The sequence below is a fragment of the Dictyostelium discoideum genome, assembly GCF_000004695.1.
Source record: "Dictyostelium discoideum AX4 chromosome 3 chromosome, whole genome shotgun sequence".
NCBI lineage: Eukaryota > Evosea > Eumycetozoa > Dictyosteliales > Dictyosteliaceae > Dictyostelium > Dictyostelium discoideum.
In genome coordinates this window covers 6,277,431-6,304,930 of record NC_007089.4, presented here as the reverse complement: position 1 = coordinate 6,304,930, position 27,500 = coordinate 6,277,431, and the positions used below count along the sequence as shown (strand labels likewise).

General features: G+C 21.5%; 10 protein-coding genes across 10 annotated transcripts; 3 read left to right on the top strand and 7 right to left on the bottom strand.

Moving 5' to 3' along the window:
- Positions 1 to 282: 282 nt before the first annotated feature.
- On the bottom strand, positions 283 to 1,192 carry DDB_G0282853 (hypothetical protein; the record flags this gene model as incomplete). The annotated part of the gene is made up of 3 exons (XM_634269.1): positions 283 to 308; positions 413 to 889; positions 1,171 to 1,192. The coding sequence occupies 3 exons, from the start codon at positions 1,190 to 1,192 to the stop codon at positions 283 to 285; spliced, it is 525 nt and encodes a 174-aa protein (XP_639361.1).
- A 1,644-nt stretch (positions 1,193 to 2,836) lies between these two features.
- DDB_G0282851 (hypothetical protein) lies at positions 2,837 to 7,074 on the bottom strand (the record flags this gene model as incomplete). The annotated part of the gene is made up of 2 exons (XM_634268.1): positions 2,837 to 3,562; positions 3,655 to 7,074. The coding sequence occupies 2 exons, from the start codon at positions 7,072 to 7,074 to the stop codon at positions 2,837 to 2,839; spliced, it is 4,146 nt and encodes a 1,381-aa protein (XP_639360.1).
- Positions 7,075 to 8,170: 1,096 nt separating this feature from the next.
- Positions 8,171 to 11,504, top strand: DDB_G0282849 (hypothetical protein; the record flags this gene model as incomplete). The annotated part of the gene is made up of 2 exons (XM_634267.1): positions 8,171 to 9,569; positions 9,715 to 11,504. The coding sequence occupies 2 exons, from the start codon at positions 8,171 to 8,173 to the stop codon at positions 11,502 to 11,504; spliced, it is 3,189 nt and encodes a 1,062-aa protein (XP_639359.1).
- A 651-nt stretch (positions 11,505 to 12,155) lies between these two features.
- rab5B (Rab GTPase) lies at positions 12,156 to 12,892 on the bottom strand (the record flags this gene model as incomplete). The annotated part of the gene is made up of 2 exons (XM_634266.1): positions 12,156 to 12,555; positions 12,648 to 12,892. 2 exons carry the CDS (start codon positions 12,890 to 12,892, stop codon positions 12,156 to 12,158), a joined length of 645 nt encoding a protein of 214 aa, XP_639358.1.
- A 1,325-nt stretch (positions 12,893 to 14,217) lies between these two features.
- On the top strand, positions 14,218 to 15,688 carry DDB_G0282845 (hypothetical protein; the record flags this gene model as incomplete). Its single annotated transcript, XM_634265.1, has 4 exons — positions 14,218 to 14,355; positions 14,444 to 14,687; positions 14,774 to 15,255; positions 15,329 to 15,688. The coding sequence occupies 4 exons, from the start codon at positions 14,218 to 14,220 to the stop codon at positions 15,686 to 15,688; spliced, it is 1,224 nt and encodes a 407-aa protein (XP_639357.1).
- A 420-nt stretch (positions 15,689 to 16,108) lies between these two features.
- DDB_G0282843 (hypothetical protein) lies at positions 16,109 to 17,513 on the bottom strand (the record flags this gene model as incomplete). The annotated part of the gene is made up of 3 exons (XM_634264.1): positions 16,109 to 16,419; positions 16,529 to 16,609; positions 16,736 to 17,513. 3 exons carry the CDS (start codon positions 17,511 to 17,513, stop codon positions 16,109 to 16,111), a joined length of 1,170 nt encoding a protein of 389 aa, XP_639356.1.
- A 1,492-nt stretch (positions 17,514 to 19,005) lies between these two features.
- Positions 19,006 to 20,700, top strand: DDB_G0282841 (hypothetical protein; the record flags this gene model as incomplete). Its single annotated transcript, XM_634263.1, has 2 exons — positions 19,006 to 19,062; positions 19,189 to 20,700. The coding sequence occupies 2 exons, from the start codon at positions 19,006 to 19,008 to the stop codon at positions 20,698 to 20,700; spliced, it is 1,569 nt and encodes a 522-aa protein (XP_639355.1).
- Positions 20,701 to 21,249: 549 nt separating this feature from the next.
- Positions 21,250 to 22,543, bottom strand: DDB_G0282839 (hypothetical protein; the record flags this gene model as incomplete). Its single annotated transcript, XM_634262.1, has 3 exons — positions 21,250 to 21,488; positions 21,589 to 22,173; positions 22,264 to 22,543. 3 exons carry the CDS (start codon positions 22,541 to 22,543, stop codon positions 21,250 to 21,252), a joined length of 1,104 nt encoding a protein of 367 aa, XP_639354.1.
- A 448-nt stretch (positions 22,544 to 22,991) lies between these two features.
- On the bottom strand, positions 22,992 to 23,873 carry rabV (Rab GTPase; the record flags this gene model as incomplete). The annotated part of the gene is made up of 3 exons (XM_634261.2): positions 22,992 to 23,029; positions 23,114 to 23,690; positions 23,787 to 23,873. The coding sequence occupies 3 exons, from the start codon at positions 23,871 to 23,873 to the stop codon at positions 22,992 to 22,994; spliced, it is 702 nt and encodes a 233-aa protein (XP_639353.2).
- A 739-nt stretch (positions 23,874 to 24,612) lies between these two features.
- On the bottom strand, positions 24,613 to 26,113 carry srfB (hypothetical protein; the record flags this gene model as incomplete). The annotated part of the gene is made up of 2 exons (XM_634259.1): positions 24,613 to 25,818; positions 25,916 to 26,113. 2 exons carry the CDS (start codon positions 26,111 to 26,113, stop codon positions 24,613 to 24,615), a joined length of 1,404 nt encoding a protein of 467 aa, XP_639351.1.
- Between the last annotated feature and the right edge of the window lie 1,387 nt (positions 26,114 to 27,500).

The window sequence follows — 27,500 nt, the reverse complement described above, 5'->3', positions numbered from 1 at the left end:
TTTTTCTTTTCATATGAGAAAAAGGTAAAAAAGAAAAAATGAAAAATAAAAAAATAAAAAAAATAAAAAATAAATTCAAAAAAAAAAAAAAAATTTTATTTGTGGGTATATAAATAAAACATTTTTTGAGAAATACTTTTTTAAAAATAAATTAAAATAATAGAAATGTAAAAATCTCAATGATAATAATAAAAATATAAACACACATTTAAAATTGATATTTTTTTTTTTTTTTTTTTATTTTTATAAGACCATTTATTATAACACTTTGAAAAAATTATTTTAATATTTAACTGATTCTAAACCGTCTATATTTCCAAATAAAATAAAATAAATAAAATTAGAATTTGATTTTTTTTTTTTTTCTTTTTCTTTTTTTTTTTTTTAGAAAATATTAAATTAAATAACATACCTTTGAAGTATAAAAAGATTGGATCAACTTCACCTGGTTTGTAGTACATTAAAGCGACATGACCATCAGCATCCATATTTTCACCAGTGTAGAATTTGTATTCGTCGAATTTACCGAGAACTGATTTGACAAAATCAGCGGCATCCTTTTTGAAGGCGTCAACACGGCTTGGGTTATTGTCAGCGAGTTTGGCAAGAACTTCCTTCATGTAAGCTTTAATGTAACCAGTGTAGGATTTTTTATCGAATGAGGTTTCAACAAGTCTCATAGCATCAACAACGTTGATAACTTGTTTGCTACCAGCATTATCAACACCTTCATCTTCTTCGGTTTCTTCAGAAGCAGCGTTGGCACCAGTGTTAACTTTAACATCTAAATCAATGGTGACCATTTTAGCTTGGACTTCATAGATTAAACCATTGTTGATTTCAGTCATTGGGTAGGCATCTGAGCATAATTCATCATGTGAATAACCAACTATTTAATATTTTTATTTTAAAAATAAATAAATAAAAAAAAATAAAATAATAATATAATATATATTATAATTTAAAAAAAATAAAAATAAAAAAAAAAATAAAAAAAAAATAATAATAAAAAAAGAAAGAGTTAGTATTTCTTTTTTTTATATATTTGTATAAATTTATATTATTATCTCCTTTTTTTTTTTTTTTTTCTTTAACTTGAAGAATTTCTTCAATCTTTATCTATTTGTGTTAATCTTGTTAAATTGATAATAAATTAATATATAAACCTACCAATATCTTTGAAAACTCTCATTCTGTGATAACTTTTTCTGTGTATATGATACGATAAAGGATACAAGACTAAAAATTTTTCTCGCCTTTTTTTTTCGGTAGGTTGAATTTTTTTTTTTTTTTTTTTTTTTTTTTTTAAAATTTTTTTTTAAAAATTAAAATTAAAATATATTTTTAAAAACGTCGTTTTCAACTTTCTTAATTAGAACAGTTAAAGCAACCCCTCTTAAGAAATCGTTTATTTATAAATATTTTTAAAATTAATTATTATTTTTTTTTTAAGTTATATTAAGAGATATTTAGAAGTTTTTTTTTTTTTTTTTTTTTTTTTTTTTTTTTTTTTTTTAAAGTAAAAGTAAGAGATCTTGTTTATTTTTAATTTTTTTTTTTTTTTGAAAAAAAAACAAAAAAATAAATAAATCTTATCTTTTAACAATTTAGTTTTTTTTTTTTTTTTTTGGTTTACCAATGAAAGTATTCTTTCACGTGATTCCACAATACCAGAGTTGATAAATCTACCAATAAAACTTCTTGAAATTCCAAATAGGTTCTTATTGAGTAGATTTATTATCTTTTCCATTATACATTCACCAACCTTTTCAGAATGAATTTTATTAATTCTATCTGGTGTATATCTTAAGTTCATACTTCTAAAAATAAAAATACGTGACTATGTTATAAATGATTAAGTAACTGTACTGAACGTGTTGGTAAACCACATGATTCAATTTATGATGACTGGAGGCTTGATTTGGCAGCAGATACAGGAATCAAATCTAGAATTCCCTGTGTCTGTTGGCAATGTATTTATTATCAATTCTGGTTTGGTATGTATAATTCAATAGTTTTATAATACATATATAATATAAAATAATATACTAATATATATAATTAATTTTATTTTATACTCTATCAATAAGTGTTCATTTGTGCTATAAATGATGAGAAGACAACGCTATCTAACGGCTGCAAAACATTAGTTGTATTTGAAGGAAACTTTAGCATTGTACATTTGTATCTACTTTTCAAAATTGGCGCATTCATATTTAAAAAACGTTCATCAATGATATTAAACATGTCAAATTTGAGGAAACCAACTTTCGCCCATGATTGCATAATATTATTAAATGTAAATGATTGCCACCAAGCATTGTGTCATAACGCAGGATAATTGCCAGGTTTAATTTTAATAACTTTACTATCACAATCAACTCAACTAGTCCCAACCAATTCTTGTACCGAAATGTAACTGTCAATCCCACTGATAAAAAATCAATAGCATTGACCAATCCGAAAGAACAAAGAACTTGGTTGTGTGAACACACAAGTGAAACAATAGTAAGGTTAAATATTTATCATTTTCAAAAATTAAATAAATTTTGATGCTAACATTATTTTTTTTTTTTAGTTTAATATTACTTTGCAATAAGCATCGTGTCTCAAAAAGACTGAAAATAAAATTAGATTCACGACATTAAATTTTCTTTTTTTGTTATTTTTTTTTTTTTTTTTTTTTTGGAAATGAAAACAAGTATTTCAAGGAGAAGCAACTTGCAATTGCATTATCCAATCAAAAAAAAAAAAAAAAAAAAAAAGATTTATAATTTTATTAAACATTTTTTTTTTTTTTTTTTTTTAACCTAATGAAAATATATTTCATTTATAATTATTTTATTTGTTGTTTAAGTAAATTTAATTGTTTGTTAATAGTTTCAATTTTTTGAGAGTTTTCCAATTTAATATAAGGAGTTTCTTTAATATGAAGATCCTTATGTAATGGTTCAACACTTAATCTTATATCATTACTATTGATAATATTTTCTTTCGATTGGTGATGCTGTTGTTGTTGAGTTCTAGTCGTATTTGTAGTTGTTGTTGTTGTCGTAGTTGTTTGTTTTTGTTGTTGAATTTGTGATTGATTTAATGATTTAACATTTTCAATTGGTTTATTTAACGAGTTCTTGGAAACAGTAGTTGTTGATGATGAAACTGATTTTTGTTGTTGTTGTTTATTATTGGATGGTTGCAATGAAGGTTGTATGTACATTGATTTGGTTTGATCGTTGATTCGTTGTTGGTTATTTGGTTGTTGTTGTTGTTGTTGTTGTTGTTGTTGTTGTTGTTGTTGTTGTTGTTGTTGTTGTTGTTGTTGTTGTTGTTGTTTGTTTTCATTTGGTTTTGCAGTTGGTTTAATAGCTCTACTTGATGTGTTTGTTGTTGCTGTTGTTGTTGTTGCTGAAGAGGAGGAAGAAGATTTACTTGATTTAAGTTTTTTTTCTTTTATATCATTTATTAAAGATTTGTATTTATTATTTCTTGAATCAAACTCATAAGATAATAATTGATTATGTAAACGTAATTCTTTAAAAAGTTCATTAATATTAACTAAAAACTAAAAATTTAAAAATTTTAACCAATTAGTATAATTTTTTTTTTTTTTTTTTTTTTTTTTTTTTTTTTTTTAATACTTGGGGAAAAACTTACATCATGAGAAATTTCATATTTATCACCAATTGTTGAAGATTGTAAAATTTGAGCTAAAGAATTCACTTGATTTTTAATGATATCAGGATTTAAAGTTATTAAAGATGAAGAGATTTGAGATGGTCTTGGTTCTTTTGGTTGTGGTGGAAATAATTGTTTTTGATCATTTGCCAAAGTTGATTTTGGTGGAAGTGAAGTTTTCTTTGTTTTAATATCATCATCAATCTTTTTAATATGATCTTTTAATTCTTTAGTCTCTTTATCTAATTTTAATAAATTATCAATAGTATTCTTTACCCAATCTTTATCTTTAATCTCTTTAATTTCTTTTGGATTCTCTTTTTTAACAAGTTTAGTATTTCTATCATCATCAAAATCTGATATTGATACAGTTTGTAAATCTTCATGTGTTCTTTTATTACCAATTGAATTATTAATAATATTATTATTAATATTATTTGATGACGATGATGATGAGGATGATGATGAAGTTGTTGTTGTTGTAGTAGTTGAATTATTATTATTTAATTTATTTAAATTTTTAAATTGTTGTTGAATTTGATAAATTTCTCTTTGATATTGTTGATATTGTTGTTGTAATTCCATTTGATGTTGTTGATTTAAAATTGTAATTTGTTGTTGTAACTTTTGTTGTAATTGTTTATTTGATTGATCTAAATGTTTATTTTCAAGATTAAATTGAGAGAGTTGTTTAACTTGATCATCAAATGATTGTTGATATTGTCTTCTATTTTGAATGAGTTGATCTTGAAGTTGTTGAATTTGAAGTTTAAAAGTTTGTAAATGTTGTTGATATTGTTGTTGAAGTTGTTCTTGACCAATCAATTGATTTTGAGTTGTCAATTGTTTAGCCTCGACCAATTGTGTCTCCAATTGATCCAATAACATTGATTTCTCATCCAATAGTATTGATAATTGTTGATAACGTTGATTGAAATCATTCTCAATTTTAACAAGACCATTATCAAATTCACGTTGATTCAATTGTTTACATTCTTCAATCTTTAATGAAATTAATTCTTGAAGATCAGTTATTGTTGAATCATTGATATTATTATTTAATTTTTTAATATAATTTTGTAGATCTTCCTTCTCATCGAATAGCAATTGCTGTTGTTGTTGATTAGCCAAAACTGAAGGTATTAATGTATTTGAAATAGTTGATAATATAGTTATCAAAGTTGTTGAGAAATTTAAAATATTCTTTTGATGAAGTTGTTGATAATTCTCTTTCATCTCTTTAATAAAAGTTTCAGTTTTTTGATGATTATTTGAATTTTGATTATTCAATTTCGATAGATAAGTATCCTCCAATTTATCCAATTGTTGTTTATATAGTGTTTCTTGATCTAATAATTGTTTTGAGGTTTGTTTTTGTATAGTAATTAACTTTTGTTGATTCTCTTGATCAGATTTTTGTTTTTGTTGTTCAAATTGTTGTTGTTGGTATTGTTTTTGGTCAATCAATTGTTGTTGTTGTTGATCGGATTGTTGTTGTTTTAATTGTTCCAATTTTTGATAATCCACTCTTAATTCTTTTAATTGATTTTTAACAACAACCAATTCCGATGCAATTAAACGATAATCATCTTTCTCCTTTTGATGTTGATCAGCTTGAATTGTAAATTCATGTAATTTCTTTTGAACATCATCAACCAACTCCTTATGAGTATTCTCTAAATTACTCAACGCTCTCTCATAATCATTGATTAAAATAGTTTTAGAATGTAATTGTAACTCTAAATCCTGATTGGATTGATGCAATTTAGAAATATCCATAGAGAGTGTTTGTATCTCTTGTTTATAATTTTCGTGAATCGCTTGACTATGCTGAGTTTCCAATGAGGATGCATAGAATTCTTCACGAATTCTCTTGATTTGTGAACGCAATTCTGTGATCTCACCAACCTTATTAGCAAGTGCCTTTTGATGATCGTTTTGAATTTGTATTAGTTCTTGTTGATGTTGTTCAAAGATGCATTGAATCTCATGATCCTTTTCAATTAGTAAATTCTCGTAAGCTAAAATCGAGTTTTTTAACTGCTCAATGGTGTCCAACTGTTCATCATAATGTTTCTTTAATTCCTCATAATGCTGTTTCAAACGTTCATAATGACCTTTCAATTGCTCCAATTTCAATCTAGTAGATTTTAAATCCTTTTCCAATTGTTCAATCTCTTGAGAATCCAATTGATTCTGTTCACCCAATTCATTATTCAATCTATCCAATCTATGCTTTAATTCTAAATTTATCGATTGTAATTCCTGATTCTTATCCAATATCTCTTGTTCAATAGCTCTTTGCTCCCTTAACGAATCCTCCAATTGTTTTTGTGATCTTTCATTATTCTTTTTTTGATTCTTTAATTCTTGATTTGCGTTTAAAATTTGATTCTTCAAATCTTTAATCTCATCATCATATCCATCAATTTTATGATTTAATTCTTCAATTATATTATGTTGTTGAATGATTTTATCTTTATCTTCTGGATCTTTTGTATATTGAATTACAACTTGTTGTTGTTGTGGTAGTTGTGGTTGTTGTTGTAATGATGATGATGATTGGTTATCTTTATTTTTCTTATCTTTATCTTTATCTTTATCATTTTGATTTGAAATTATATTTGATAATTGATCAATTTCATTTTTTAATTTCTCTTCTTTTTGTTTTTGTTTTTCTAATTTCTCTTTTAAAACTTGATTCACTTTATCCAATTTTACAATTACATTATCCCTCTCTTCCAATTGTTTGGTTTTTTCATCCAATTGAACTTTTAAATCAATATTTTGTTGAAACATATTTTTTTCTTCACTAGTCATCGATAAACTACTATCCATATAAAATATACGCATCTTTAAATCAAAGTTTTCTTTCTTATAATTTTCAATTGTTTTAATCATCTCTTTTAATGTTTCACCATAATCTTGTGATTGTTTGAGACCATTTATATTATTATTATTATTATTTATTATTGGTGGTGTTGATTGTCCACCACCACCATTCATCATCATACCATTTTGTAATTCTTCTAAACTATTTGTACTACTAAATATTCTATTAATTGGTGTATTGGTTCTATTATTATTATTATTATTATTACTATTACTGCTACTACTATTACTAGTACCATTATTCATATCTAATTGAAATGGTAATGTACCTGAAATAGAATCCATTAATTGATTGAATGAAAGTTGTCTTTTATGTCCACCACCACCACCATTATTATTATTATTATGACCATTCATTTTAGTTGTTGTAGTGGTTGTTGTTGTTGTTGATGATTTTTGTTGTTGTTGTTGTTGTTGTTGTTGTTGATGTTTTTGTGATGGTTGTTGTTTTAAATCTGCTTCTGGGTCAAAATCTTCTATCTCGTCACTTTCTCCCCATCCATTCATTTTCTTTTTTTTTTTTTTTTTTTTTTTTTTTTTTTTTTTTTGTAATATTATAATTTATTTATTAATTAAAATAAACAATTGTATATTATATATTTCTTTTTTTTTTTTTTATTTTTTTTATTTTTTTGTTAATTTTTTTTTTTTTCCCCCCAAAAAAAAAAAAAAAAAAAAACAAACAAACAAATAAATAATATAAATATATATTACAAATTAAGATTTGATAATGCCGCTTTCTTTTTTGATTTTTAAATCAAAAAAAAAAAAAAAAAAAAGAAAATGAAAAAAAAAAAAAAAATTAAAAATAAAAAAATTGAAAAAAAAAAAAAAAAAAAAAAAAAAAAAAATGGACCACCCACAAATTTCTATTGATTTATTTTATTGTTAAAATAAATTTATTCTTTTTTATTTATTTTATAAGCATAATATAATAAATTTTTAAAGGATTCCTAAAAAATAAATTTTTTGTTTTTTTATTATTTTTTTATTTTTTTTCATTTCTTTTACCAAACAATTTAATGAAAAAAAATAATTATTGAATGACCTATTAATTACCTTAAAAATAAATGTATATAAATATATATCAATTTATAAAAACTTTTTTACTATATTAATCCCCTATTTTTTAAAATAAATAAATTTGATTTAAATTTTGAACTTCAATAATTTGTGGAAAAAAATTTTGTTTTTCTTGGTTTTAATTCCAAAATTAATTTTTTTTATTTATTTTTTTTTTTATTTTTTTTTTTTTTTATTTTTTTTTTGGATAAATTTAATTTAAATATTGACAAAATTTTTTTTTTTTTTTAATTTTTTTAATTTTTGACCAAAACAACCGACACATTGGTGAGGTTTATTTTTTTTTTTTTATTTGTTTAATTTATACATATAAATTTTTTATCACACCAAAATTTTTTTTTTTTTTTTTTTTTTTTTTATCTTTAAATATATTTTTTTATTTTTATTTTTATTTTCACAAAATCATAAAACTTAAAAATAGTTTATATTTCAATAAAAAAAAAAGATTTTTAAAAAAAAAAAAAAAAAAATATAAAAAAAGATACTTGAATATATAGATAAAGTCCAAAATATATTAAAGATGTCTGAAGAAAGAATTTTCATTGAATTGGATGATGCAATGGAGACTAGGTCATCCCCACCAAGAAATAATAGCAATATTAATAATAATATCAATAATAATTATAACAATAACTATAATAACAATAATAATAATAATAATAATAATAATAATAATTATAATAATAATAATAAAAAAGATATAGTATCAAATTGTAATGATACATTAACAATAGGAGAATTAACATCATCTTCATCAACATCATTAAATGGATCACCAAAAACATCAACAAATAATACCACTACCACACCAACTACACCAACTACACCAATAACATCAATGACAACAGCTTCAGCAACAACAACACCAAATTCTATTGGACAATCAACCAATAAAACACAAGTAGCCACGACAACAAAAACAGCAACAGCAACAACTACGACAACAACAACAGCAACAACAACGACAACAGCAACAGCACCAACACTAAAAACAATGAGATTTGAAGTAAATTTAAAAAGTTTAAGAGGAGATGTAGATTATAAGGAATTGATTAAAAAGCATATTCAAGAGCAAAACAAAACAAAGATTAATAGTGGTTTTTATAGAGCACCAGGTGCACCAAATGATTTGAAAGAAAGTTTTGAAATTGAAAAAGAACTAATGACTCAATTGAAACCAAAGAATAGACTTACACAGGTTATTGATAAAATTGAACGTATTAATACATTAGGCTCAGCAATTAATTACAATGAAGATGATTCACCCTCTTCAGAGGATCAATATGATGACGATGATTCATTCATAGACGATGAAGAGGTACAAGAGTTTGATGCAGATTTAGAAACTAGCTTTGGTGGATTCTTTGTTAACCAAGGTAGTATCTCTCATAAAGAAAGACCACTCGATTATTATGAGGATTATGATGAAGATTATGAAGATGAAGAGGATGATGATTATGATGAATATAGAAAACAAAGCTTAAATAATCCTTATAAAGAAGATGTTGACGATGATGCTAATAATAGTATTGATAATGATACTGAAAATGATAATAATAATAATAATAATATTAACAATAACAATAATAATAATAACAATAATAGTAATAATAGCTATAATAGTGTTAATAATAATAGTAGTAGTAATAATAGTGTTAATAATAATATTAGTAATAATAATAATCAAAATAATAATCAAAATAGTGGTATAGTAGAAGAGGAAGAAGAAGAATATTTCCAAAGTAGTAAAAGTGATAGAGATACTGATGGTGGAAGTGCACCATCTTCAACCTCAAAGAAAAGAAAAATTGGTGAAGATTCTTTGAGTATAAATAAAAAACCAAAACTTGTATTATTAGATATTCAATCACCAGAGATTGAAAATTTGATTGTAAAATTAGAATCTGAAATTGATTCTTGTATTGTATTACCTTTTTTTAAATATATTCATATAGAAAAAAGAAAAAAAAAAAAAAAAAAAAAAAAAAAAAAAAAAAAAAAAAAAAAAAAAAAAAAAAAAAAATTTTTAATACTAATTATTATTTTTATTATTATTTTTGTTAGGTTTGGCAGCAAAAGATGATATTAAATTATTACCAAGAAAAGTTAGTGGATTATTAGCACAATTATATGATATGTTAAGAAGAACCAATGCACAAGGATTTTTACCAGGTAGTGTATTGGCAAGACTATCAATGAAATGGGGTATTAAAGATAAAACTATTAGAAATCATCTAAAGAAAGCATGGGAGGAAAATGGTGAAAAAACTCAAAATAAATCATCAAAGATCATCGAAAAATTAAATGGTCTTATCAATTCATTCGAAGAATTAATTAAAAGAGAATTTAATGAACAAGTTTCTGCTGCAGTCACTGCTGGTTCAGATAAACCAACCGAATACACTTGGGGTAGAGAAGCTAGGGAAATCATATTTGAGATTGTTAAAACCAATAAAGAGATCATTGAATTAAAGAATTCAACCCTATTAATTGAAGCAGAGAAATCTGGTAAACAACCACCTGGTTTAATAATTGAGAAAACATCTAGAGCAAACCTTTACAAAAAAATCGTTAATATGTTGGCTGAGACTGGTATCACTCCAAAATCATTGGCAACTGCCTACACAAGTGTTAGATCAGTTGAAAGAAAAAAAGAAAAGAAATTAGAAGATGCAAAAGCGGCACTTCAAAGTAATGAACAACAACAACAACAGCAGCAACAACAACAACAGCAACAGCAACAGCAACAGCAACAACAACAACAACAACAGCAACAGCAACAACAGTACCATAGCAATAGTAATAATAACAATAGTAATATTAATAAAAACAATGGTAACAAGCCATTAAATAATACAACTTCATCTTCATCTCACTCATCTAATATGGCACCCCCTCCTCCGATTCAAATCAATGGAAGTAGTGGTGGAAGTGGAAGTGTAAATATTAAGAGTGATAAAAGCGATAGAGATAGAGATAGAGATAGAGATAGAGATAGAGACAGAGATAGAGATAGAAGTGATAGAGATAGAGACAGGGATAGGGATAGAAGCCACCATCATAAAAGTAGTAGCAGTAGCAGTAGTAGCAGTAGTAGTGGAGACAAAGAAAAAAGAAAAGAAAGAAGTGATAAAGATAGAAGTGATAAGGACAGGGATAGAAGTCATAGAAGTGACAAAGATAAAAGTGAAAGAAGTGATAGAGATAAAGGTGAAAGAAGCGACAGAAGTGATAGAAGTGATAGAGATAAAGAGAAATCAAGAGAAAGATCCGAAAGAAGCGATAGAGATAAAGAAAAGTCAAGAGATAGAGGAGAAAGAAAAAGTAGTAGTAATAGTAGTAGCAGTGCCAGTAATAGCAATAGTATTAATAATATTATTAATAATATTAACAATAATAATAATAGCAACAACAACCATAATAATAGTAATAATAATAATAATATAAATAATAATATAAATAATAATATAAATAATAATAATTATAATAATAATAATAATAATAATAATAATAGCAATTTTAATAATAGCAATGGAATGATGAGTGGAGGAATTTTTATGAATCACCATAATAATAATAATAACAATAATAATCAAAACAATATTCTAAGTGGTAGTAGTAATAGTAATAAACATTCTTCAACATCACCCTCACCATCTCATAGAGAGAGTGAAAAGGAAAGAGAAAGAAGAAAAGAAAAAGAGAGAGAAAAAAGAAAAGAAAAGGAAAGAGAAAGAGAAAGAGAAAAAGAAAGAGAAAGAGAAAAGGATCTTGGAAAAGAAAAGAAAATTAATATCTCTATGGATTCCGATATCATTGAAGATATGATCTCTCATAAAAATTTCAAAAATTAGTTAATTGTTTTTTTTTTTTTTTTTTTTTTTCCAACAAAAAATTCATTCAAAGATATTTGTGAAACTGGAAAATTAGATCAAATTAAATCTTTTTTTTTAATATTTCTTATTTTCATAATAAAAATAACTTTTTTTTTTTTTTTTTTTTTTTTTTTTTTTTTTTTTTTTTCAACAAAAAAAAACCACGTTTAACTTCTTTCTAGTTTAAAATACAATTCCTAGGAAATAAAAAAAAAAAAAAAAAAAAAACTTTTCTTTATATCTTTTTCAAATAAACATTTCCAAAAAAAAAAAAAAAAAAAATCCAAAAAATAAAAATCTAAAAAAAAAATCTAAAAAAAGAAATTAGATGGAAAATTCGAAAATTCGGTGGTTTAATTTATTATTGTTTAATAAAAAAAAAAAATATACTCTTGTATATAATTATATAAATATTTTTTTGTTTTTTTTTTTGTTTTTTTTTTTGTTTTTTTTTTTTGTTTTTTTTTTTTTTTTGTTTTGTATTGTTGTTTTCTTTCTTTTTTTTAAAAAGGATTTTAAAGTTTGGAGATAATTATGAAAAATAATAAAAAAAAAAAAGAAGAGGAAGGGAGGGAGTATAAATATTAATTAATGATTGAATGATGATGATGATGATGATGATGAATATAATTATTTATAATTTTCAATTAATCTTCTACAAATTTCAGTGAATAATTCATTGATATTTTGACCAGAAGCAGCGGAAGTTTCAAAGAAAATAGCATTACCCAATTCGGAGATATAACGATTAACTTCATCAACTTGAACCTCTCTATTTGGAAGATCAACTTTATTACCGGCCAATGCTAAAATAAGATTTGGTGATGCATGTTTTTGTAATTCTGATACCCATCTCTTTAAAGTTTCAAATGTATTCTTTTTAGTGATATCATAAACCACAACTGCAGCAGCTGCACCTCTATAATACATTGGAGTTAAAGATCTATAACGTTCTTGTCCTGCAGTATCCCATATTTCCAACTTAATATTTATATTATCTACTACCATACTTTTAACTAAAAATGCAGCCCTAAAAAATACAATAAATAAAATAAATAATTTTAGTTAAAGTTTTTTTTTTTTTTTTTTTAAAAAAAACTTGTAATATATATTTATATTTACCCAATAGTTGAATCAGTTGGACCAAATTCATTTCTAACTAATCTTGAGGAAATACAAGTTTTACCAGTATTCATTTCACCTAATAAAACTAGTTTAAAACCTTTATCAAATTTATTTCTATTATCTGTGCTTGTGTTTGAAACTACAATACCACTATTTTGATTTGCTTTATTATCTTGTGATCCACCACCACCACAACATCCTCCTTTAGCTGTTGCTTGTCCATTGTTATTTGCATTTGACATTTTTGTTTTTTTATAGTATAAGTGATTTTTTTTTTTTGGTTTTTTTTTTTTTTTTTTTTTTTGGCTGTGTGGTTATTTTATTTTTTTTATTTTTTTTTTTACAATTATTGAATTTTGTGAATGTATGTTTTTCTTATTTTTTTTATCTTTTTATTTTTTTTAATATTTTTTAATATTTTTTTTTTAAAATTAAGAAAAATTGGCGAGAATCAAAGAAAAAAAATAACATAAAAAATTTATAAATAGCTATGTACAAAAAAAAAACTATGTGATATTAAAAAAAAATAAAAAAAAGAATATTTTTATTTATTTTACTATATATATTTTTATATTAATAAAAATAAAACAATAAAAAATGAAAAAAAACAATATAAATAAAAAAAAATAAATAAAAAAAAAATAAAGTGAATATATTAATTGTTTTGTGTGGGGTAAATAGTAAAAATAAAAAAAAAAAAAAAAAAAAAAATAAAAATAAAAATGAAAATTTTGTGTCGTTGTGGATTTTTATTTTTTTTTTTTTTTTTTTTTTTTTTTTTTTTCTTTTTTTTTTTCCAAGCTTTTTTTTTTTTTTTTTTTGATCTAAGAGAAAAAAACTATAAATAAAATGTAAAATAAAAGAGTTAGAATTTATAATCTTTTTTTTGATTTTTTGATTTTTTATTATTTTTTTTTTTGATTGGTATGAATGAACCCAATTTGATATTAATAAATATTTATTTTGATAATAATAATAAATTATTATTTTTATTATTTTTTTTTATTTTTTTTTTTTAGGAAATATGAAAAATAATCTTATATTACCTGGTAGTTTTTATAAACCATCTCTTTAGATTAATTTGGGGTTTCATTTTTTTTTTTTTTTTTTCAGGGAACTTATTATTATAAGTAGAAATCAAACTTTAAAAAAAGAAATTTTAAAATAATAAAAAAAAATAAAAAAAAATAAAAATTAAAAAATAAAAAATAAAATAAAAAAAAAAAAAATTTTATTATTCAAAAAAAAAAATAAAAAAAAAAATTAAAAAATTAAAAAATTAATTAATCCCACACACACAAAAAAATAATAATTCCCACCATATTTTTATATTTAAATAAAATAAAACTAGTATTCCCTTTTCTTTTTTTCTCTTTTTTTTTTATTTTTTTATCACATTTTTTTTTCTATAAACTTATTACTTAAATAGTTTTGTACTATAATCAGGTATATCAATAACTAAATACCAAAGTACCACAAATAATAATTTACACATAAATAAATAAAAAATAATAAAAAAAATAAAACACATACATTTTTTTAAATAATAAAAAAAAAAAAAAAAACAATGAATAATCAAAAATTGCCAGACTTGTATGAGTTTTTGGGTGTTACACCAGAATCAACAGATGATCAAATAAAGAAAGCATATAGAAAATTGGCAATGAAATATCACCCAGATAAAAATCCAGGTTCAGACGAAAAGGTATTTTTTTTTTTTTTTTTTTTTTTTTTTTAAAAAAAAAGTTATTTTTTAATATATTTATATAATTTTTCTAATTATTCTAATTTAGTTTAAAGAATTAAATGCAGTTTACGAGATATTATCAGATCCACAAAAAAAGAAAACCTATGATTTATTTAGGGATTCTAATATGTCAATGCCAGAGTTTGCAGCAAGAAGTGGTCAAGATTATGCAACATTAGAGAAAGAAATTGAAGGTTTTATGTGTGGTTCCGTTATAGGTTTATTATATTCTCTAATTGCAATCTCTGTTAATATTATATTTGGTATACCTTTAACAACTGCTTTCTTTCGTATGTATATATATAAAAAAAAATAAAAAAAATAAAAGACAATAACTAATTTTTTATTTTTTTATTTTTTATTTTTTTAATTTTAGCATCAATGGTATTTTTTATATCACCAGCAATTATAACAAGAGGTAGTAATTTTTCAAAGGGATTTATATTGGGAGGAGCAACTGGTGTAATAATGTCACCAGTATTCTTTGCAGTTCAAATCTTTTCATATAGTAAATATTTAATTGAAAAACCAATAAGATATATTTTGGGTAAAAGGGATGGTACAAACTCAACAAATGTTGGTAGCGCACCAACATTACTATTGGACGAAGAGGATTGGGAGTTTATAAACAAACAAAAGTTAGAATACGAAAAAATAGATGAAATCGAAAGAAATTGGACATTTTTACATGAAAATCAAGATAAATATAATAATCACGACTTTAGAAACCTATCATTATTTCAAAGTTCTTTAGAAAATATTAAAACAACCGTTAGAGTTATTAAAGAACATTATGAAAAACAAGATAATTCTTTTGAATCTGAATTAATTTTAACAAAATTATTAGAATCTTTAGTTGTAGGTTTCTTTTTTTTTTATTATTTCCTTTTTAATTAAAATATAATTATTAATTCATTTTTTTAATTTATAGTTTATCAATGATATAGAACTTATTTTTAATACTACAAATACAAATACAAATACAAATACAAATACAAATACAAATACAAATACAATTACAAATGCAAACAATAACAATAATAATAATAATAATGAAGGAAATAATAGTGAAGATAGTGGTAGTACCAATAAAGAAAATAATCAAAGTATTAGTAATGATATTGAAAGTGTTAAAAAAAGAATTGAATCAGTTTTAAATTTGGTTTTAGGGTTTATTACAAGTGAACATAGTGGTTATTTAGTGAATATGAGAATTTTAACCTTAATAAAAAATATGGAGATATTTTTAGAAGAATACGTTTTTAATCAATTTGAATATTATCAAATTTAAAAAATAAACACAAACACTCACATATATATATATAACCATTGGTAATCTTGTACATATTCGATATACTATTCAAATAATTTTTTAAAGAAAAAAAAAAAATAAATAAAAAAAAAAAAAAAAAATTTTTTTTTTGTAAAATACAAAATAAATCTAAACATATAATTAAACTATTATTATTATTTCTTGTAATATAATTGTGTAAATAATAATAATAACAATTATGTTTAAGATAAAAAACTACCTGTGTGAGTTTTTAATGTCAGTTTTTAATCGAATATAAAAAGAAAAATTATGAAATAAAGATCATTATCAATTTATTCATAGCATATCGATATTATCAATATAATATATTTAATTTTTATTATTATTTATTTATTTTTATTTTTTATTTTTATTTTTTTTTAAAATTACATTGGTGCTTTAAAGGTTATTATCTTCATTTTGATTGGTTAAATTTAAAATAATAGCAGTTGAAGTCTCTGTTTCATTTTCACCCAAATTTTCTCCATTATATAATGAAGAAATATCATATACACTTGGACTTGTAATAACATTTTTTGAATTTGATTCATTTTGTGTACTTGAATTCTCAATATTATTTGAATTAATTGAAAATGTTACATTATCCATTTCAATTGATGTATCCATTGATAATGACAATGTGCCACCTGATAATTCTAAATTTGATGGGAATAATGATTTTCTTCTATTATATTTTGACCACATTGAATCTATTATTAAATTAATATATTTAAATAATAAAAAAAAAAAAAAAGAAAAAAAGATTTTTATAAGTATAAATATTATTATTATTATTATTATTTTTTTTAAGTTACTTACCAAAACTATTTGATTTATCTGAATTATATGAAGTTGTTTTAACATGTTTAAATAAAATATAATTCCTAAATTTTCCATTTGCTAAAAATTAAAAATAATAATCATATTTTATTAATAATTTGTAATTATAATAATATTAATATAAATAATTTTTATTTTTATTTATTTTGGTAATTTTAATTAAGTTATTAATTTATTAATTTTTACCCAATACAAACATAACAACTATCATTTGACTTGTATCAATACACATTGTTATAAAATTATTTAAAAGTTTATTTTGAAATGTTAATTCATATTTAAATTGAAATAAAAATTCTTCAATAAATGTTAATGAAAATGTTAAAATTAAAGTTATTAATAAAATTTTAGTTTTAAATATCATATCTTTATAATGTTGAAAAGGTGTATTTTTTTTATGTTTTTGTAAATTATTTAATAATGCCGAACCAAAACCAATTACCATAATTGAATAAATTACTAATAAACATAAGAATCCAACGGCTTGACCAAATTTTAAATCCATTAACATTCCACCAATACACATAAATGTTATATATAAGAATAATGCAAAAATTATAAAAGCAGTTGAATAATTAATTGGTTTTAGTCTATTTATTCTTACATCTTCTGATACGAAAAATGAATACATAATAAGTAACCAAAAGTGTAAAATAAAAACCCACTGCGAAAATACACTTGCTGTCCCGAGGGTAAAAAATATAAATGTAACAGTACCAACTTGAAAATCATCTGGTCTCCAATAAAACATACAGGTTGAGATTATTCTGAAAAAACAAAACAAACTTATTGAAAAGAAAATAAAGAAACGAGTTACAATTTTATTTTTCTTTTCTCTCATTAATTTCCCTTCCATTATTGTTTGGAAACAATTTAAAATAAAGAAAAATAAATATGATAATAATCTAATTCCAATATATGAATAAATTAATTTATTTATTGATTCATTTCCTGTTAATTCCATTTTTTTTTTTTTTTTTTTTTTTTTTTTTTTTTTTTTTTTTTTATTTTAATTAAAAAATAAAAAATAATTGATTATTATTATTTTAATTATTATTATTATTATTATTATGTCATTAAATAATGTTTATTTATAAAAAAAAAAAAAAGTGTGATTAATTTTAGAATGGAATTTAAGTTTTTTTTTTTTTTTTTGAAAAAAAGATATTTCAATTATCTAAAAATAATCGAAAATTAGAAAAAAAGAAAAAAAAATCAGAAATATCTTTTAATTTTTGAAATTATATTTTTTTTTTTAAATTTTTTTTTTTTTTGGTGATTTAGGAGGCATTGTAATTGGTTGAATTAAAAAACAAAAAAAAACTTTATCACAATACAATAACCTTTAATAATTTTGTGCTATTTGGTGAAAAAAAAAAATCAATATGATTTTCTTTTATTTTTTTTTTTTTCCATTTTTATTAATAGAAACACCCAAACTCAACACTTATATATATAAAAAAAAAAAAAAAAAATTTTCATTTTTTTTTTTTTTTTTTTAAACAATGATTTATATACTGCCCTGAATAGCACCCAATACACAAAATCATATAAAATATGAAAAAAAATAAATTTAACCATCTAAATAAAAAAAACTATACAGTGATAAATAATTAAATTCTAAAAAATAAAATTTTTGCCAAAAAAAAAAAAAAAAAAAAAAAAAAAAAAAAAAAAAAAAAAAAAATAGGATTTTTACATTAATTTTTTTTATATTTTATACTCTACCTTTTTTTTTAAAAAAAAAAAAACAAAAAATCTATTATGTTTGGAGTATTTTATTTTTTTGATGTAAAATTTGGATTTCAAAAAAAATAAAATTAAAAATAAAATAAAACAATCCAGATATGAATTCATTTTTTTATTTTAAAAATTAAAAAAAATAATAAAAAATAATAAAAAATAATAAAAAATAATAAAAAAAATATTAACTATTTAATTTTTTTTCTGTCCACTCATTTATTTTTTTTAAAAAACAATAAAATAAGAAATTTTTAAAACTAAAAAAAAAAAAGTAACAACTTTAAACCCCATATAAAAACCAATAATTCAAAAATAATAATAGTTACTCTCATTTTTTTATATTTTATGTCTATTTTTGTATTTTTGAGTGTTACAATTATATAAACTAAACCAATTTTAATAAATAAATTACATTAAAAAAAAAAAAAAAAAAAAAAAAAAAAAAAAAAAAAAAGTAAAATAAAAATAAAGATAAACGAAAATGAAAATATTTTTTTTTTTTTTTTTTTTTTTTTTTTTTTTAAGTATCAGATCTAGATGTATTTGATATTATTTTAAAAATATGATCAATAGATTTCCCTTAAAAAAAAAGCCTTTTTTTTTTATTTTTTTTTTTTCAATTTTTTTTTTTCAATTTTTTTTTTTTCATTTTTTTTCTTTTGATATTTAAATTTGTTCATACCCAAAAAAAAAAAAAAACAATACAAAAAAAAATGTCAAAAAGAACTCAAAGAGTCAAAGTAGTGGGTTCTTCTAAAACCATTATTAAAGTATGTTTATTATATCATTTATTTATTTTTTTTTTTTAAAAAAAAAAAAACAGATTTTAATTTTTTTTTTTTTTTTTTTTTTTTTTTTTTTTTTTGAAAAAACCCAACCCTAAATAAATATCAAAGGCATTTGGAAATGATTTTATAATTTTAAATAAAGAAACAGTTCAAAAGCTTTATATTTATATTTATTCACAATTAAACAACAAAAATAATAAGAAGAATGTCAATTCCGTATATGAAGAATGGATAAAAAATTTTAATATTTCTTATGGTTTTAGTAACAAGTATAGAGTAGCCTATTTATCTGGTCGTATTGCTCCACCTAGATCATTCGCAAAAGATCCATCAAGAATTTTAGTTAATGACGAAGATTTCAAAACAGTTATAGATTCAATGTATAAAAGTATTGGCAATAAATCAACAAAACCAGCAAAACTTCAAAAGGTATTTGCCAGTTCACCATATGGTTGGTTTACCTGTAAAAAAAGTTGTAGAGAGTATTTTGAATCAATATCAGATAACAAACGTTATGATTCAGATGGTTCTGATGATTCAGATGATTCAGATGACTCGGATGGTGAACATGAAGAAGATGACCAACAAAAAAAAAATATTATTACTAATGAATTTTATTACGATAGTGATGCGGATTTTTTTAAAAGTGATAGCGAAGATAGTAGTAATGAAAGTATTTTCAATAATGGTATAAAAAATCCAAGTTTTAAAAGGGCACCCAGCAAATCGCCAAAAATTAGTGAAACCACACAAACTAAAAAAAGAAATAATAGTTACGATGAAGATTTCACTGCTCAACCACATCTCACAGCAACAACAACAACAACAACAACAACAACAGCAACAACTAATGATGAGAAGGATATTCCGTCTTTTGGTATTGAAAATCCAAAGAGAAAAATAAAAAAAACAACTTTAATGTCTGAAACAATACCAAATACAGCAAGTAAAAATCCAAACTCACCACCAACTCCACAACCAACTCCACAACCAACTCCACAACCAACTCCACAACCAACTCCACAACCAACTCCACAACCAACTTCTACCACTAATATTGCTGCTACCAGTGCTCCTTTTTCTAATACTAATGCTGCTTTTTCTAATACAAATGCCGCCTCTTCTAATACTTATACCACAAGTACTACTAATAATATTGCTACTACCAGTACTGCTTTTTCTAATACCAATGCTGCTTTTTCTAATACCAATGCCAATTTTTCTAATAACACTGCTACTTCTTCTAATACCAATGCTGCTTTTTCTAATATCAATGCTGCTTCTTCTAATATCAATGCTGCTTTTTCTAATATCAATTCCGATTTTTCTAATAACACCACTACTACTACAAAAAATACAGATTTACATCCATCATTTGTTAATAGAGAAATAGTAAATCCATCTATAAACACAGGTTCATTATCATCATCATCATCATCATCATCAGCAGCAGCAGCAGCAGTAGGAGAAGAAGCGTTAAATATAGCATCTTTAAAAAAAGATTTAAAAGCACTTGAAAATAAAGTGTCATTGATGTATGAAACATTGACATTTTTTATTAATAATACCACGGCTGTTAGTGGAGAAGCTAATAAAAAATTGGATAAAATCAAATTTTAAAAACCATCACCAAAGAAGAGAATAAGCAGTGGTAGAATCTCCATCCCCATCTTCATCTTCATCTCAACCTCCATCTTTCAAATTTGAATGTTTGAAAAAATAAAATTTTAAAAAAAATAAAAAAATAAAAAAATAATCCAGATTTAATTCATTTAATTTTTTTTTTTTAAAGATTAAGAAAAAAAAAAAAAAAAAAATTAAAAACTATTTTTTATTCTGTCCACACATTTATCTTTTTTTTTTTTTTTTTTTTTTATAAAACAATAAAATAAATAAAAGAAAATAAAAAATTAAACAAAATGAATGGTAAATAATTCTAAAATAAAATTTTTTATTTAAAAAAAAAAAAATAGAATTACATTAATTTTTTTTTTATATTTTATAACTTTCCCTATTTTTCTATACCAAATTCATTTTAAAATTAAATAAAATTTAATTTAATGTTTTTACCAACAAAAAATAAAAAAAAGTTTTAAAAAACTTTTTTTTTTTTATTATCATTCTAAAAAATATATACATATATATAAATATATAATTAAAATTTTACTATTATACATTATTTTGATTAATCTCATTATTATCATTATTAATATTATTAATTATTATTTGAGATTCTAATTCAATACCAGTGTTATCAATTGTTATATTTGAATTTGGTATACTATTACTTTCAATTGAATTTTTTGAGTATGTAATATCTAAATCAATTGATAATTCATTCGATTTACCACTATGATCATAATTTGAAGGATATGATTTTTTAGTATTTATTTTAGAACCTTGTGAATCTAATTTTGTTTTTAATAAAAAAAAAAAAAAAAAAAAAAAAAAAAAATTAATAAATAATTAAATAATTAATTAATCATATTTTTTAAACAAAATAATTACCTAAACTAGATTTTTCATTTGAATTAAATGAAGTTGTTTTAACTTTCCTGAATAATATATAATTTGAAAATTTTCCATTTGCTAAAATGTACATAACAACAATCATTTGAGTTGTATCAATTAAATAAGTAATGAAATTACTTTGAACACTTGTTGAAGTTGAAAATTCTTCAAATGCAAATTGATATATACCCTCTTCAATAACTGTACAAATAAATACCAAAGATACAGTTGTTATCAAAACTTTAGTTTTAAAAATCATATCTTGAAAATGTTGAAATGGTGTATTTTTTTTATGATTTTGTAAACTTCTCAATAAAGCCATACCAAATCCAATTACCATTGCACAATAAATTGCTAATAAAATTAAAAATCCAACTGCTTGACCAAATTTAATATCCATTAACATACTAGTTATACAAATAACAGTTTGATAAACTACAATTGCAATAACCAATATATTAGTTGCCCATTTTATTGGTTTAATTCTATTTAATCTAACATCTTCAGAAACAAAGAATGAATACATAATCAATAGCCAAAAATGTAAAATATATACCCAAGTTAGGAAAACTATTGATGTACCTATAAAAAAAATAAAAAAAATAAAAATCAGATCATTGTCTTAAAAAAAAAAAAAAAATAAAAAAAAATGAAAATCAGATTTGAATGTACCTATTGAAAAGAAGAAAAATGCCCAAGATCCAACTTCCCATTCTTCAGGTTCTCTATAAAATAATGCTGTGGATACAATTCTGACTCCACAGAAAGAAGCCATTGATAAGAAAATATAAAATCTGGTGGTTTTTTTATTAGCTTTTTGTCCAACTAGTGATTTTCCTTCTATAATTGTTTGGTATGAATTTAATATAAAAAAAAATGAATATGATAATAATCTAATCCCTATATAGGAATATAATAATTTATCAGTTGCTTCATTTTTGGTATATGTCATTTTTTTTTTTTTTTTTAAAAAAAAAATATATATTAAATAAAGTTATTTTTAAAAATGAGTCCAAATAAAAAATAAAATAAAGAAAAAAAAAAATAAAAAAAAATAAAATAAAAAAAAAAAAATAATTAAAAATATCATCACCAAACCATCAAAATTTTAATATCAACAAATTCCACTGCCGACCACTTTATTTTTTTTTTTTTCAAATTATTTTTTTGATTTTTTTTTGGTTTTTTTTTTTTGATTGGATATTTTGACACAACGTCTTTATTTTAAATGAAAATAATCATTTTCAAAAAAAAAAAAAAATAAAGGTGGGAAGGGAATAAAGTTTTTCCTAAAAACTAATATTAATAATTTTATTTTGTTTTTTTTTTTTTTTTGCAAATGAGTGGTGAGTGAAATCGAAAAAAAAAAAAAAAAAAAAAAATCTTTTTTTAATGTCATTTCAAATGTCAAACCACGAAACAGTTATTTTTAATTTTTCTTAATATTTTTTTTAAATACCACAATTTGAAAACCCTCTAATAAACTATTTAATTTACTGTCATTTAAAAAATGAAAAAAAACTTTTTTTGTTCTTTATCTCTTCTTCGAATTTCGGTTGAGCTTTTAATAAATAATAGTCAATAACCGAAGTAAAAAGAAATTCAACATTATTATTATCTTTCGACGAAATTTCAAAATATTGTAAATTATTATTATTATTATTATTACTATTATTATTATTATTATTATTATTATTATTATTATTATTATTATTATTATTATTATTATTATTATTATTATTATTATTATTATTATTTTGAATAAATTTTGATTGAATATCTAATAACGAAACTTGTCTATTTGAAATTAAATCTGATTTTGTACCAACTAAAAATATTTGAATTGAATTATCTTTATTTGATTGATCCAATTTTAATAACCAATTATTTATAGAATCAAAAGATGATTTATTTGTAAGATCAAATAATAATAGTATTATTTTTGTATTTGATAAAACTTGTTTATTAAAAACATTAATATGATCATGGGAAACATAATCCCAAATTTGTAATTTATATTTTTCTCCTTTAATCTCCATAATTTTATAATCAAAATCTATTCCAATTGTTGGTATATATTGTGAGTTAAATTCATCTTTCTAAAAAAAAAAAAAAAAAAAAAAAAAAAAAAGATTAATAAATTTAATTTAAGGCAACTAATAATAATTATATTATTTTAAAACTAGTTTATTTACAGTAGCTCTTATTAATAATGATGATTTTCCAACTTCCTTTTCTCCTAATATCATTATTTTAATTATATTGTTTTTTTTGTTACTCATTTTAATTTACAATTTAATTAGTTAATAAAAAAAAAAAAAAATCAACCAAACCAAGTGTTTTATTTTTGAAAAAAAAAAAAAAAAAAAAAAATTAATCAAACCAAATGTTTTATTTTTAAAAAAAAAAAAAAAAAAAAAAAAAAAAATATTTAAATAAAAAATAATAAAAGTAATACAATTCTATAGATAAAAATAAAATAAAAATAAATAAAAATAAAAAAAATAAAAATTATTTAAAAAACATAATCAACAATTTTATTTATAAATATTTGGAAAAAAAGGAATTGAAAAAAAAAAATCTTTGCGTTTCAATGGCCAAAAGAAGTTTTTATTCTTCTAACCATTAAATTGAAGAGGATATTTTCCTTTTGGTTTTTGTTCGACTAAATGTGTTTTTGCTTATTTGTTCGTAATAAAAGGTTTTGTGGTTTGCCAAATTGGTTTTTTTTTTTTTTTTGTTTTTTTTCTTTATCTTTATAAAAATGATAAAAAAAAAAAAAAAAACAATATCTCGTCGTCAAATGTAATTGATAAATATAAATAAATAAGAATAAATACATTTTTGTTTTTTTTTTTTTTTTTTTTTTTTTTTTTTTTTGCATGTTTGTTTTTGTGTTTTTTTTTTTGTTTTTTTTTTTTTTTTAATAAAAGTTCGAAAAATATGTTGGTGATGTTGATTGAGTGGAGGGTGTAAGTGGTGTTGATATTTAATTTAATTTATTGTTTAACATTTTTGGAGTTAAAGATCACTTGGAGCCTTTGAAACTGTGGAATTTGTAGCTATATTAGATTGCAATGGATAATTTCTGGAAAATGGTTGCTGGTAACCACCATATGAGAAACTTGTTGAAAAAGGTGATGAATATCCACTGTTACCAATATTTGATGAAGATGATGAAGGTGATGGTATAGAAGGAAGTGGTTGAGAAATGATTGGTGATGGTGTTGTTAAATTTTGTGGTAGGATATTATTTGAGTTATTGTTACTATTGTTACCATTACTACTGTTACTATTATTATTATTATTATTGGTGTTTGTGTTTGTGTTTGTATTTGTATTGGTGCTGGTGTTATTGCTACTATTATTACCGCCACTATTAGACCCTCTATAAGATTGTATTATAACTTGACCATACTCTGGAATATTATTACTATTATTATTATTATTATTATTACCATTCATTCCATTACCATTGATATATCCATTTGAGTTATTACCGCTACCGCCAGAAATATTTTGAATTTGTTGTTGTTGTTGCATTTGCTGTTGTTGTAATTGTAGGTTATATAACTTTTGATCAATTTGTTGAGTCATTTGTTGTTGAAGAGCTGCTTGTTGGTTTAATTGTTGTTGTTGTTGAGCTATAATATTTTGTTGTAAAGGTAATTGTAAATTTTGAATTGGTTGGGTTAAATTATTGTTATTTTGGTTATTATTTTGGTTATTATTTTGATTATTATTATTATTATTAATATTGTTCTTACTTTTTCTTTCATTTGGAATATTCATATTTTGTTCTTCTTTGCAATTATTATTATTATTATTATTATTATTATTATTATTATTATTATTATTATTATTATAGCTATTATTATTATTATTATTATTGTTATTACCACTATTATTATTATTACTATTATTATTATTACCATTATTATTGTTGGTGTTACCATTATTATTGTTACCATTATTGTTATTATTGCTACTATTATTATTATTGCTATTATTATTATTATTACTATTATTACCATTATTGTTATTACCATCATCTTTTGAAACTGGTGGAACATCTGGTGTATTTAAACATGCTTGGATTAAGGTCTTTCCTTCTTGTTTTGTAATTAAAGGTTGAAGTTTTGGTGTGGCAAAAGTATATACATGACCAGTTTCCGATGCTACAATTAATAATACTTGAGTTCCTGTTAAAGTGCTAAGCTCATATGCCTTTTTTTTTTTCAATAATGACAATAATAAAACTTTTGGTTAGTAAAATTCAAAAAAAAAAAAAAAAGATTAAAAAAGATTAAAAAAAAAAACTTACTTTTTTCATAATACCTGATTTTCTTTTACTAAAAGTAATATGTCTTCTACTTTTATCACCAATAAACTCGATATTAATTTTTCTTCTTCCCGATTTCTTTTCTTTCTTTTCTACATTTCCCTCTTCGCCTGGTGATGATGGAGTTGGAGGTGAGTCATTTGACTCTATGTTATCATATTGATTCATATTTAATTCCATATTTGTATTTCTTTTTGATTTTATTATTTATTTTTTATTTTTTTTTTTTTTTTCTTTTTTGAAAAAATAATTTAAAATTATTAATATATGTGTGTGTGAATGTGAATGTGAATGTGAATGTGAATGTGAATGTGAATGTGAATGTGAATGTGAAAATTAGAATGAACAAAAAAAAATAATAATAATAATAATTAACTTTGTGCAATGTTTGATACAAATATTTGTACTATAACAAAGGTATATTATTGTACAATGCCAATAATTAAATAAAATACTATTTACAATAAAGAAAAAAAAATAAAATAAAAAATAGAAAAGAATGGAATGTAAAAAAAAATAAAAGAAAAAAATGTAAAAAACAAATTAAATAAAAAATTAATTAAATAATAAAAATACAAAAATATAATTGATGGTTTTTTTTTTTTTTTTTTTATATATATAGTGCTGATGACGATTGTCGTGTGTTTCTTTTTTTATAAAGTGCGTGGTTAAAGCTATTTTGTATTATATTATTATTATTATTTTTATTATTATATATAAATATGTGAAAGAATGATTAGTAGTGTAAATATATAAATTTATTATTTTTGTGTACGTATGTGTTTTTGAATCTGATCTAAAGTAAAAAAAAAAAAAAATTAAAAAATAAAAAATAAAAATTTTAAAAAAAAAAAAAATTAAATTAAAAAATTAAAATTAAATTATTAAAAAAAAAAATAATTGAAGATGTTTAATATTAAAAGACTACAAATATTATTGTGGTTATTGATTTTGTTATTGTTTCTGTTATTGTTTTATTTAAATAATAAAATCCAAATAAATTTTAAAAAAAAAAAAAAAAAATTAAAATTATTTTAAAAAAAAAAAAAAAAAAAAAATGCAAAAAAAGAAAAAAAAAAAAAAAAAAAATTTTAATGATATAAACAGTAAATGTGTGCTCTTGATTCACAACTGTTTTTTTTTTTTTTTTTTTTTTTTGTTAACCCCCCTCAAAACATAATTCTAATAATACCAACGAAAGTGGTTGGTGTGGGGTTATGGGAGGGTTTTTTTTTTTTTAAATTGCAATTGAGATAAAATGTTGATTGCCATTTTTTATGTTTTTTTTTATTTTTATTATTTTTTTTTTTTATTTTTATTTTTTTTTTTATTTTTTTTATTTATTTTTTATATTAAGTACCAACTCAATATATTTCCACGTTTAAGATCCATTCATTCAAAATTGATATTATTTTTGTGAAAATATTTTTAAAAAAAAAAAAAAAAACAATTGAAATTTTTGTGTGAAAATAAAAAAATTTAAAAATTAAAAATTTAATTCCTGGTTTCCCCCCATAACCCAAAAATTTTTTTTAAAAAAATTTTTTTTTTAAAAATAAAAATTTTT